This window comes from Homarus americanus, unplaced genomic scaffold, assembly GCF_018991925.1.
Source record: "Homarus americanus isolate GMGI-L3 unplaced genomic scaffold, GMGI_Hamer_2.0 scaffold57980, whole genome shotgun sequence".
Classification (NCBI taxonomy): domain Eukaryota; kingdom Metazoa; phylum Arthropoda; class Malacostraca; order Decapoda; family Nephropidae; genus Homarus; species Homarus americanus.
This window is the reverse complement of record NW_024716703.1, coordinates 14919911-14932614: the sequence shown is the minus strand read 5'-3', so window position 1 is coordinate 14932614 and position 12704 is coordinate 14919911. Positions and strand designations below refer to the sequence as shown.

At 40.6% G+C, this 12704-nt stretch overlaps 1 protein-coding gene across 3 annotated transcripts in view; it reads right to left on the bottom strand.

Moving 5' to 3' along the window:
- LOC121858306 (formylglycine-generating enzyme-like) overlaps positions 1 to 12704 on the bottom strand; it is a 47036-nt gene that overhangs the window by 16032 nt on the left and 18300 nt on the right. For all 3 annotated transcript variants that reach the window (XM_042354632.1, XM_042354634.1, XM_042354635.1), the window contains exons 3-4: positions 6498 to 6651; positions 3933 to 4104 (exon numbers count right to left, since the gene is read on the bottom strand). In XM_042354632.1, the coding sequence (XP_042210566.1) occupies positions 3933 to 4104; positions 6498 to 6651 (326 nt within the window). The remainder of the gene's footprint in view (positions 1 to 3932; positions 4105 to 6497; positions 6652 to 12704) is intronic.

Sequence of the window (12704 nt, the reverse complement as noted above, 5' to 3'; positions counted from 1 at the left end):
AAGTGGTAAGCGGAACTGTGTGTGATGAAGTATGGTGGGTGGCTGGGCTGTACCCAACAATTCCCCAACCCCTTTATAACAAAAGTACAATATGCAGTTTGACCATAATTCCCATATTATTTAGGTTCATTAAGTGTGTGCTTAACGAAACATTATTGCTGACCAGCAGGCGAGCCCCAGCATCTGCCTGTCTCTATGTTATTTATTTAAAAGTGTAATGGTGTACCCCAAAGGTTGATTATGAGAAGGGAATGAACTATTTATGTAATATAGAACTAATAGAATTATGTTGTTTGTATCTCCAACCAATATTTTGTTCTTTTTATTATAATATTTTTTATGGAATGAACCACGAATACAGTAGTTGAAACCGCAAACCATAAAACCGCAAATGGTAAAGGTCCACTGTACAGTAAAATCCCCATAATTTGTACCCCTCAAATTCAAAATCACTCATAATTCGTAATATATTGCTGTTACGAAATATATATTACAAATTTCACAATATTTTGCAGAATTTCAGAATATGAGAGACATTTACGAATACCCCTGTATATATATGAAGCACATGTCTTGCTGCTATGCAGCCACAGGATACAACCACCTGCCTCAGTGTAAACACGTACAGTATAGTCTGGGTTTACGCAAATATTTTATACGCGTTTGGTCATTTACGTGGCACCTGTCCAGACGCGCCAATTATTAGTTACGCGGTACATTCCTTAATTTATGCGGCAAGCGGCGTGGGCAAGCTGTGCAAGGTCCTGGCCGCTGACGTTTCGGACTGTGATTGGGCCACGTATCCTTACCACCCACGCATCCCCTCCGCTGCGAGCTGTGATTGGTCTATTTAACTTTGCGTGCCCTGCCATCAGAAGGGTTAAGTCGCTGACCTTGGCTGTGTCAGTCCCATTGTCTTCCATCTCCGCGTAAACAGTGCTCCCTCGTGCCCGATAACCTGTTCAACAATGGCTTCCACTGGACCCCCACCACCCCCGAGAAACCTTGAACTACCTGGCCCAAGCCGCCCGAAGCCCAAGAAGGTGCGATACGCCTTAAGCTATGAAGTTAAGTACAAGATCGTTCAGGAGTTAGAAAAAGGCACGAGGCAGGTGGATCTGGCCAGACAATATGGAGTGAACAAATCGACGATCCGCACGATCAAGAAGGATGCCGGCAAGATCAAAGAACATATGAGCATTACAACGTCTGTAGGTGCCTCGATGGTGAAATATTGCCACAATAAGGTGCTGTTCAAGACCGAGGGTTTATTAGTCAGCTATTTGATTTGTCAGTCAAGAAGGAACATGGCGGTCGACACTCGGGCAGTGCAGGACTACGCGAGAGAACTCTACCAATCAGTGGCTAGAAAAATGGGAGTTGCAGAGCCCAAACCCTTCACTGCTTCCGCTGGGTGGCTGCAAGGTTTCAAACAACGTCATAAGATCACGAACATTGAGATATTCGGTGAAGGAGCAAGTGCCAACCGGGCTGCCGCCATGAATTTTCCCCAATTTTTACGAGAAATTATGGAGGAAGGACAGTACACCGACGACCAAGTGTTCATTATGGATGAATCCGGGTTGCTTTGGAAAAAATTGCCATCCAAGACCTTCGTAGTCAAGTCTGCGAGCAAGTGTCGGGGGCGCAAAATGCAGAAGGAGTGCATCACCGTACTGTTCACCACCAATGCCTCCGGCACTTGTAAGCTGAAGTTGTCGGTAATCCATAAAGCCCGCAAGCCGCATGCATACAAGAATATGGACATGAGCAAGTTAAATGTCCACTGGCTAACCTCAGGGAAGGCATGGATGTTCACTGCTCTGTCCCTTTCCTGGTTTGACAACTGTTTCATTCCTGATGTGAAGAAATTCTGCGAGCAAAATAATGTGCCATTCAACATTTTGTTGCTCCTTGACAACACACCAAGACACTCGCCCCTATTGCTGGATCGTCACCCCAACGTAAAAGTGGTCTTCCTTCCCCCTAACACTACGTCGTTAATCCAGCCCATGGATCAGCAGTTGATTTGCAACATGAAGGCTGCTTTCTCCGCAAAGAAGTTTCGGCTCCTGAACAACTTCACCAACACCAAGGATGAATTGCAGAACCTCCTGAGTGGCACCGAGAGCGAGGACAAGGATCTAGAACAAGATTTGATGGACCATGAAGTGCGGGTCAAGCAGTTCTGGAAGCTGTTTAACGTAAAGAAGGCTGTTGATTTCTTGGTGGAGGCATGGGGGCAGCTGTCTGTGGCAACGATTCGTCACGTGTGGCGGCATGTGTTGCAGGGTATCCCAGGTGGGAGGCAGAGTCAAGCGGTGGCTGGAAAGGCTCAGTCTGTTGCTGTGGCATTGGACATTGCAAGAGAGGCTGCACAGAGTGTTAGAACTGCAGGCTTCTCTGAGACCACCAACGACGACATCCTGGAGGTAATCAGGCAACCTAAAGTGACTGCGGACGAGATGTTGGAAGATGATGACGTCAGTGAGCAGCGAGGTGTTACGGCGCAAGAACAAGAGCAGAAACTAACACATGCTGATGTCAAGGAGGTCATCGAGTTTGCTGAGAAAATGAAGCTCAACCTTGCCAAAGACCCAGTCAATCATTGCTATGTCTAATAACCTTCTGTTGAAATGCATGGAGCCCTATGTTCAGATGTATCACGACCACATCAATGCTAGCCGTCAACAAAACATTACCGAGTTCTTCACCCGCAACCCACCACAGCCAGCCCAAGTCAGTGATAGTGAGGATATGGACTTTGAGGAGTTTGACAAGGAGGCCCCGCTAGCCTCTGTGGTGGATAGTGATACAGGTGATACAAGTGATACAGGTGAGGGCCAATAATCTGCCCTCTGCCTCGGAACCAACCCCCCATCCCCGTGTGCCCAGCCATCGCTTCTACTAACGTAAGTGTTAAAAAACCTAACATTATTGATATTTCTCTTAAATATTAATTGTGTGTGCATACCATCATAAAATTAAGATGTTATTTTTACTACAACGTAGATATTGTGTCGGAAAAAGGGTAGTCTGGGGGTCGGTCCAGTCTCTATTTCAATTAATCCCATATGTTCTGTTATTTTGTTTACGCGTTTCACGTTATACGCGGACCTCCATGGGTTCAATTGACAGCGTAAACCCAGACTATACTGTACTATAGTACAGTACTATACGCATCACGTTCAGTTCATGATGGTCACTAATGGAGTGCACATCTACTGTCTACCATGCAAGCTTTTTCCACTTGTTTTTCCATCATTGCCCAGTGTCTGGTACTGTACTTAGAAATTTTTATATATTGACTGGGGCAGATAATGGAAAAGAAACATTGTTTTTGTTTGTTTTTCCCCCTCATGAGGTGCCCCACTCATATTTCATAAAATCATACAGTACTTACAATTGTCCTGTCCTGTTTGACTTGTGGGCTTGTTTGCTTGAATACACATTCTTTTATTAAATAAATAACAGCTGACGTGTAATGCATTAGCATTGATAAACATCACCACTGATAGTTAAGTCAGTGTGGCAGCTAGTAGGGTGGCCAGTCACCTGGTCTGACTGCCAATCTTTCTTCACATCTGAACATACACAGGCACCTAGGAGAAAATCATCCCACACCGTGATATTTGGAGAAGCATTGCCTGAGAGGGTATTTGTCGAGCTAAGCCCCATGACACACAAGTGCTAGCGTTAGGTTTTGGGATTGAAATTCTATGGGCATGAGGCATATCAGCTTTTTACATGGAACCATATAGGAAAATGGGTTCTGATTAACAAGAATTCACCGAATGAAAACTTTTTCCAAGAATACCAGTAAGTGTGGCCTTTACTTCCTTAGTTAGTAATATTAAAATATCAATAAACAGATTGTCAGTTACTGAATTAAAAATGGATAACAAAATCAAATACCTGTATACAATCAATACCTGTACACATTATTTGGTGTAAATTTATTGCCCCAAGAAAATAGTCTTTCCTGTTTTCCAGCTCGACATGCACGTTCCCACTCAGCCTCTGTCGGAAGTCGTTTGCCCATCCACTTGCAGAATTTGGCTGCATCATTCCAAGATACATGAACAACTGGATGATCCATACGATCTGAAAATTAAAGAATAAAACATGAAAAAACAGCATAAATAGGAAACGGATTTTCCTCTCACGCCACAATCCAATACTGTACTAATACAGTGATATCCCCATTAGCCGGAACAATTGGTGCAGAGCACTTCCGGGAATGAGAGATTTCCGGGTAACGAGACGACTTACTCAAAGTCAGAAAAAATCCCCCATCCCCAGAATTTTCTGGGTAACGTAAAAATATTCTCGGAAGTTCCAGAAATTGCCCATTTCATCATCTCTCGATCCCGGAAAAATATCCTTCATCCCCGGAATTTTCCTTAATTTTCCGGTAACGGAATATTTTTCTCGGAATTTCAAGAAAATACTCCTGATTTTCATCTCTTAAATTTGGAAAAAACTCCACCATCCTTGAAATTTTCCGGGTATCAGGAAAATTTTCTCAGAATTTTCCGTTAAATGTGCCCCTCGGAAAATCGTTCCCAAAGCCGGAATTTTCAAACGATTTTCCGAAAAATTTTAATTCCGGCTATCAGAGAGTTCCAGGTTAGAGGGATTCCAGCAAAGGGAGATATTACTGTAATGTAATGTCTTTACATTTTCATCACACCATTTCTTGAAACCTTACAATAACAGAAGAAAATGGAGAAGGGAATATAGTGACTTTGCAGTTTTCCTTCTGCTCCTCATATGAATCCTGGAATATGAAGTCACTTTCTGTTGACCCTGGTTCAACCATCAAACTATTGATAGTACATAACTGCTATTATCCTTTTGTGGTCAATATTTCACCCTACACATGGATATCTGGTAAAATATTAGACAAATGAAGGTCATGTCATGTCAGGTCATGCCTCGGTATAGAGCATGTTGGCATTTGGGCTTCTGTTTGTCCAGTGGCAGATATTGGGCAGTGAATCAATAGTAAATGTGTCAATCAGTGCAGCAAATTTTTTTATGTTTGCAAGTGAAGCTCAAGTTTCATTTAGATGTGACTGAAAAATCTAGAGCCACATATCACAATCTTATAGAATACAGTTAACCCTCACTTTACGCGGTTAATGTAACCCGGAGGGTCCCGCGTAAAGTGAGAAACGCGTAAAGTGAATAACATAACATATGGGATTAATTGAAATGGAGTCCGGGCCGATCCCCAAACTCCACTTTTTGACGACACACAACTATGTTGTAGTAAAAATATTATCTTAACTTTATGATGGTATGCACACACAATTAATAATTAAGAGAAATATCAATAATATTAGGTTTTTTAACACTTACATTAGTAGAAAAAATGGCTGGGCACACGGGGATGGGCGGTTGGTTCCGAGGCAGAGGGCAGATTATTGGCCCTCACCTGTGTCACTTGTATCAATTGTATCACTATCCACCACAGAGGCTTGCAGGGCCTCTTTGTCAAACTCCCCAAAGTCCATATAAGTCCATATCCTCACCATAATTATCACTATCACTGACTTGGGCCGGCTGTGGTGGGTGGCGGGTGAAGAACTGGTAATGTTTTGATGACTGGGCGACCTTGTGCGCACCATGTTCGCGCCGCTTACACAACATGGCGGATGGCGGGAGGTTTGGATCCAAAAATGGCGCGGCTCGCCAGCCGCTCTCCGCGTAAAGGGGTACACGCACCGCGGAATGTGAGCATCCTGGGTTCCGGCAGGGCACCGCGTAAACGTGGAAACGCGGAATGTGGGACCGCGTAAAGTGAGGGTTAACTGTATTTACTTACCGGGTAGCTGTGTCTATGACTATCCATAGTGATTCTAGTAACTATATTCAGAAAACTTGAAACAAATAAATTAAGTGGAATACTGTATTAGTGAACTCTTATATGAAATAACACAGGACAAGGAGACATAGGCATCAGAGGAGTGCCAACCACACAACAGGACAGCTAAGTTGTGCTTATGGTGAATATTATATAGTATCTCACAGGCACAAGAACTTCTCAGATCTTAGTAAAGTACTTATACAAAATAACATACATCATGGAGTTGTGAATGTAAGCAAGGAAATCCTAGTAATTAAAAGATTAACTGTATTTTCACTAAGAATACAAAAATAGTACCAAATACTATCGTCTGAGGAGTTAGCATTAATGACACCCCCACCACCAGGCAGACAGTCATTGTGTCATTACAGGTAGCTCAGGTTGAGAATGTATTTGAACAGAACACATTGTGATGGCCATATCAGTAAGGATTACATAGTAATAAAACTAATAAAAGAAGCCGTTTTTTCTAAAAAAAAAAAAACAGTTTTTGTGATACAGTCCAGAATGCTGTAAATAAAAACTAAAGAATCCTGTCCACTCAACCCATAAATTTTGTATCTATTATGGACACCTGTGAACTAATGGGATTACAGTAAACATAAAACTATAAAACTCCTTTTACCGGCAATATCAGAGTTTGGGCCTTCAGGGTGCTTCCAGTCAGCTCCCTTTACAGGCACCCACCAGGGGGCAGCAGCAACAGCATTTTCTACAGTCGCTTTTACTGCTTCTGATAACTCCCCATCCAGTACAAATGAATCACCAAACTTTTCTGCCTGTGTGGTAAAAGGTATTACAGTACTAGTAACATGAATAAAATACACTGAGATGAAGGTTACTTTAAATCCGGGATGCACAACCTGTGACCCATGCGGCCCTCCAGTAGCTCTGTTGCGGCTCTCGGTGTCTTCTAATCAAGACTGTTGAAATACAAAATTATGAAATAAAACTGGGACTTGAGGCAATGGGAACAATCTCTACCTTCATTCAGTTTACACTTACAGTTTTTACCAGCTATACTGAAAAGCTTATGTCTTTCATTTTTGCATGGCATTTTGCTGAAAAGTAATAAAAATTTCAAATTGACTGTAACAGTTTGGAGATCACAGTCAGCAGACAGGTCCAAAGCTGGACGGGAAGTGAACGTGTCGAGCGGAGAGCCAGGCTGTCTAGGTGGGAGCACCGTTGCCGCTTAGCCAGTTATGTTGATTTTATCTCAGTATTACGTCTTCCTCAACATATCTAACTTTTATCCATGAGAAACTGATAGAAATGAACGAGAAAACTATATGGTTCATATTTTACGAAATTAGATGATTACAGTAATACCCCGCTTAACACGGTTTCGCTTAGCGCGATTTCACGTATACGCGGTGCCTCGCACCCAGAGCTGAACTTTCACTTAACCCGGGTTTTTTCCACGTATATGTATATGCGCAGAGTGTGGCAGTGTCCGGCTCGAGAGCTATTTTTAGATTCGCCCCACCCCCCCACCTGCCACCCTGCCTGCCTGCCTGTTTTAGCTCATAAAATTCATACAAATTACCCGGCCAGAATATAATTTACATTGCTGGAATTCTTACAATATGATGATCATTTTGAATATAAACATGATCGATTTTGCATTAGACATACAAATTTTAGATATAATGTTTACTCTGAGTAAATATGTTATTTTTTGTGCAAAATATATGACATTTGTATTCAAAAAATTCCTGGTCTTACAAGGAATCCAGCAATGTCAATTATATTATCCGAACTGTAGTTTGAGGTATTATTTATTACTAAAAAGGTAAATATTCTGGTTTTCCCACACATCTGGTAGGGACGGTTGGTGGGGGGTGGGGGGGAGGGAGGGACCGACCGACCATCTGCTACCATGTGAAGAATATTTTTTTTTTTATTAACTTAAGATATTTGTTTTAGCTCATAAAATTCATACAAATTACCCGGTAAGAATATAATTTACATTGCTGGAATTCTTATAATTTGATGATCATTTTGAATATAAACATCATAGATTTTGCATTAGACATACAAATTTTAGATGTAATGTTTACTCTGAGTAAATATGTTATCTTTTGTGCAAAATATATGACATTTATATTCAAAATATTCCTGGTCTTACAAGGAATCCAGCAATGTCAATTGTATTATCCTAACTTTAGTTTGAGGTATTATTTATTAAAATTTAGTGGTTTCCCCCCAAAATTTCTCAGAGAGGGAAGAGCCAGCGAGTGTAGTGTGAGAAGAGGGGGATTGATTTGAGTCCATTATTTGAATGGACATTAACTTTGCGACTGTATTTCTCTATTTCTCTTAAGTATTAATTGTGTGCATGTACCATCATAAAATTAAGATGTTATTTTTACTAGAACATAGGTATTGTGTCGGAAAAAGTGGAGTTTGGGGGTTGAGCCAGTTTCTATTGGAATTAATCCCATATGTTCTGTTGATCACTTAGCGCGGTTTTCACTTAACATGGTACCCTGTGGGTTTTATTGACCGCGTTAAGCCGTTAAGCGGGGTACTACTGTACTAATAAAAATAAGAAGAGAATTATGGCATCATTACCACTCATACGGTACATACAACCAACTCCAGCAGTTTTGGCTGGAACTTGGCTGAGGTGATTGATTGATTGGCTGAAACAATATCCACTGGCACTCAGTTGAGACAATTACCATTATTGGAGCATTATTTAATATTTTTTTTACACCTCACAAAGGCTAGTAAGTTGACTGTGAAAAATACATCATGGAAGAGGAAACTTGAGGACGAGAACAGAAAGTTTCAAGAAATATGGACCTATAACTATTTCTTTGTGGAAAACAGTGCAAAGAAAATAATTTGCTCGATTTGTCAAATATGTGTGGCCGTTTGCAAGGAGTATACAGTGGTCCCTCGGTTGACGAGATTTCGGTTAACGAGTTACCTTCCATAAGATTCTTAACTTCGGTTAACGAGCAATCCCTCGATTAACGAGTTTCTTACGAGCCGACCTCCACATGTTTTAGCTTGCATTTGGCGGTCCACCAGCTGTAGTATTAGTCCGCCAATACAATAATCGGTTCTAGGGCTTAAATTCCTTACCCTTTTAGTAAATATCAAGAAGTTTATACTATTCAATCATTTTAAAAGTTTAATATTAAAATTTTTAGTCATTTTAACAATTATTATTGAACATAATTGAAGGTAGGGTCACTAGTTTGTGGCACGCCATCCAGCCTGTTAACACAGCATACAGACGTCAGTCTTTGTGTCTTTTCAGTGGAGGTAACATCTTGCTTGAGACTCTCTTCAACTAAACGCTTTTTTCTGTGTTTGCAAGCAAATTATTGGTCATTTTGAAATTTATTTTACATATTGACAATATATTATGCAGTGTAGTGTTGATTTAAAGAAAATAATCTTGAATTACACCAAGAGAACTAAAATTTTATGGGTGAAATGGAGCCATGGGGTGACTTCTCTTCCACCCCAATGCCTTCTCTTCTTCCTTCTCCTCCACCCCCATTCTAATTCCCATCATCATCATCATCACCCAGGAGCCTTCTACATACACACCTCAAAGTAAGTGTACTTTTCTACCTTTTTTGTTGAATTTAGGCAATTTTCGGTGAGCTGGAACCAATTACCCAAAACCCATTGAAACAATGGTTTCGGTTAACGAGTTTTTCGGTTAACGAGCAACCTTCTAGAACGGATTATGCTCGTTAACCGAGGGACCACTGTAATTTGCAAAGACATTATTTATCCAAGCATAAAGCATATGAAGAAATCACAGGTGAACTGAGAAAACAAAAAATAAATTCTTTGATGGATAAACCATGTTCACTCAAAAGGAAGAAAGAAGCACAAGATGTGACAGAAGTGAGCTATGAAGTCGCACATCTGATGACAAAATGTTCATGGTCATTTACAGATGGTGATCTTGTGAAAAGTGTATGGTTATTGCTGATCAAAATCTGTGTCCTGATGCAGTGAAGAAGTTTGAAAACATTAGTTTGAATCACATGACAGTGCAATGCAGAATTTGTGATTTATCAAGTGACATAGTAGACCAGCTGAAAGAGAAAGGAAAAAACTCCGTGTACTTTTTTGTAGCCGCTGACGAACTGACTGATGTCACATCAACAGCTCATTTATTAGTTTTCGTATGTGGTGTAACAGACGACTTCACTGTTCATGAAGAACTTGTTGGTCTCAGTTCTCTGAAGGGGCAAACTAAAGGGAGTAACTTGCTAAGTGGACTTCTGGAACAAATTAGCACTTGAGTTGAATATAGACAACTTAGTTGGCATAACAACTGATGGGGCGCCTTCGATGATTGGTAGGCACAATGGAATGGTGCCACTGTTGACCAAACACCTGAGACAGTGCAAAAATGAATTTGTGTGGGAAAGAACTGAACTTTGAAAATGTAATGAAAATTGTTGTTTCAACAGTCAATTTTATAAAATCGCGAGCTTTGAACCATTGCCAATTCAAGCAGTTTCTAGAAGAAATTAGTTTGAGTACTTGTATGGTGATCTAGTGTTTTTCACTGAAGTCAGGTGGTTAAGTCTGGGAAATACACTGCAATGATTCATCAACTTCCTGGATGAAACAGTGATATTTCTTGATGACAAGAGTGAAGTGGCTCCACAGCTGGAAAATGTGGAGTGACTTTGTGGTCTGGCATTTCTTGGTGATATCACCAGTCATTTAAATAACTTGAATGCCAAACTTTAGGGGAGTAACCAACTTGTTTCTCAAGTTACAAACCATGTGTCAGCTTTTGAACAAAAACTTAAGCTGCTTCAGTCACAACTCATTAAAGGAGAGTTGGGACACTTTCCAACATATCAAACTATGCCTTACTTTACCAAGTATTGCCACGTAAAATTACAAGTACTAAACCCAGGTTGGGGTCGCTGGATGTTTGGCTGACTGTATTGTACATCACAAAGCTGAAAACTATGGAACAACAACAGGAAATATCCGGGAAGTGTTTGGTAGGCGATTTGGAGACATCAAGAAAGAGCAGAAAATTTTGCAACTGTCGAGCAATCCTTTCTCCCTATCACCTAAAGACGTAGAACTAGAGGCCCAGTTAGAACTGATTGATCTCCAGAATAGTGACAGTCTTCGTGCCAAGTTTATGGAAGGAACTTGCTCAATTTTTACAGGTGCTGAAGATCAGTATCCATATTTGAGAAATAAGGCTGCTATTTATGCATGTTTGGCTCCACATACATCTTGTGAGCAAACATTTAGTCTGTTGAATCTCAACAAGTACAAGATTCGAAATAGGCTAAAGGACGAAAATTTGCACTCTGTTTTGTGACCGGCAGCCACAAAGTTTGACCCTAACATCAAGAAGCTCGTCTCCGGTCCCAATGTCAAACATCACATTAAGAAAAACTTGTCACGTGATATGCCAGGTAACCACATTGCTTTTAATAAATATTTTTTATGATACTGTACTTGGCCTTTTTATAAAGTCAGATAAAAATTAATTATGTGTGGCAGCAAATTCTTGGTTATCTCTAGTCTACCCGGTAAGTAAATTCATTATATTTGATTTTAAGAAATAATATACAGTAAGTCCGCGCTTAACGTCGTCCCATTAAAGTTGTTTCGGTACTACGTCGCTAAACTTTAGAGACCAAAAACCCGTTTAACGACCCGGTGATCCAATACTACGTCGTTTTGCGTCGTCACGGACTACTTTCTACAGCGCTACGCTCTTTTGGCTCGTTACAGTCTCGGTGACTCACCACCCTCCTCCTCTCCCGCCCTCCTCCGCTCCCACCATACTCCTCCCCTCCTGCCATCCACCTCCTCTGCTTCACTACCCACCACACACTCGCTCTACCACCTCCGCCCATCGGTGAGTCCCTTTTCAAACTTAGTAGTTGTATATGTATGCACTATTTTCTACAGACATGGCAATGATTTTCTGCATATGTACAGTAATGTATTTCATGGGGCAAAGGGAGGCTCAGGAACGTAACTCCCGTATTTTATCTATTTCTTATGGGGAAAATTGATCCACTTAACATTGTTTCGTATAATGTCACATTTTTAGGAACGTAACCCCGGCGTTAAACGAGGACTTACTGTATGTGCGTTTGAGTAAAGAATTTGAATATGTCATTCAAACATCTAATTATGGTGACATTTCATAAATCATGCAGCCCTCGCTTACGAGTTAGTTTGGTGATGTGGCCCTGGAAGCGAAAAGGTTGTGCATCTATGATTTAAATGGATAGTATGGAGGAAATGAGGCATTTCTGATAACTAAGACTAGATGTGTCAAAGAATGAAAGAATGGGTGACATTTTAAATAACATTATACAGTAGAACGTCGATTTAAAGCAATTCAATTTAAGTTATTGATTAAAAGCGACACCTACAATTAAGGACAATGTTTTAATTTAAAGCGAATCTTTCCTATTTTGCACGAGTCAATCTGGTGCATCATATTTTAAAATTCGCGACTAATGTTTCTCTGGGCACGCTACACTGTCCTAAAGCCAAAGCTGTACTGTATATGTACTCAAAATAATGTACTAAATGATTACTAAACTTTGTGTTTACATTCAAATTAATCACCATCTTAAAAGAATTCCGGCAAAGTAGATTATATTATCCCAGGTCACTTCTGTGACATTTTATAAACAAAAAACAAAAACTCAATCTAAAGGACATAAACAAACAAATAAATACTTCACTAGACCTTCGGCGCCAACTGTCAAACACGTCTTTGTCACCTCCCCTTCCTCCCACCCCCATCTTCCCAACCAGGGTTTGGTGTTTTAGGCTTACAGTTTTTATCTTATAT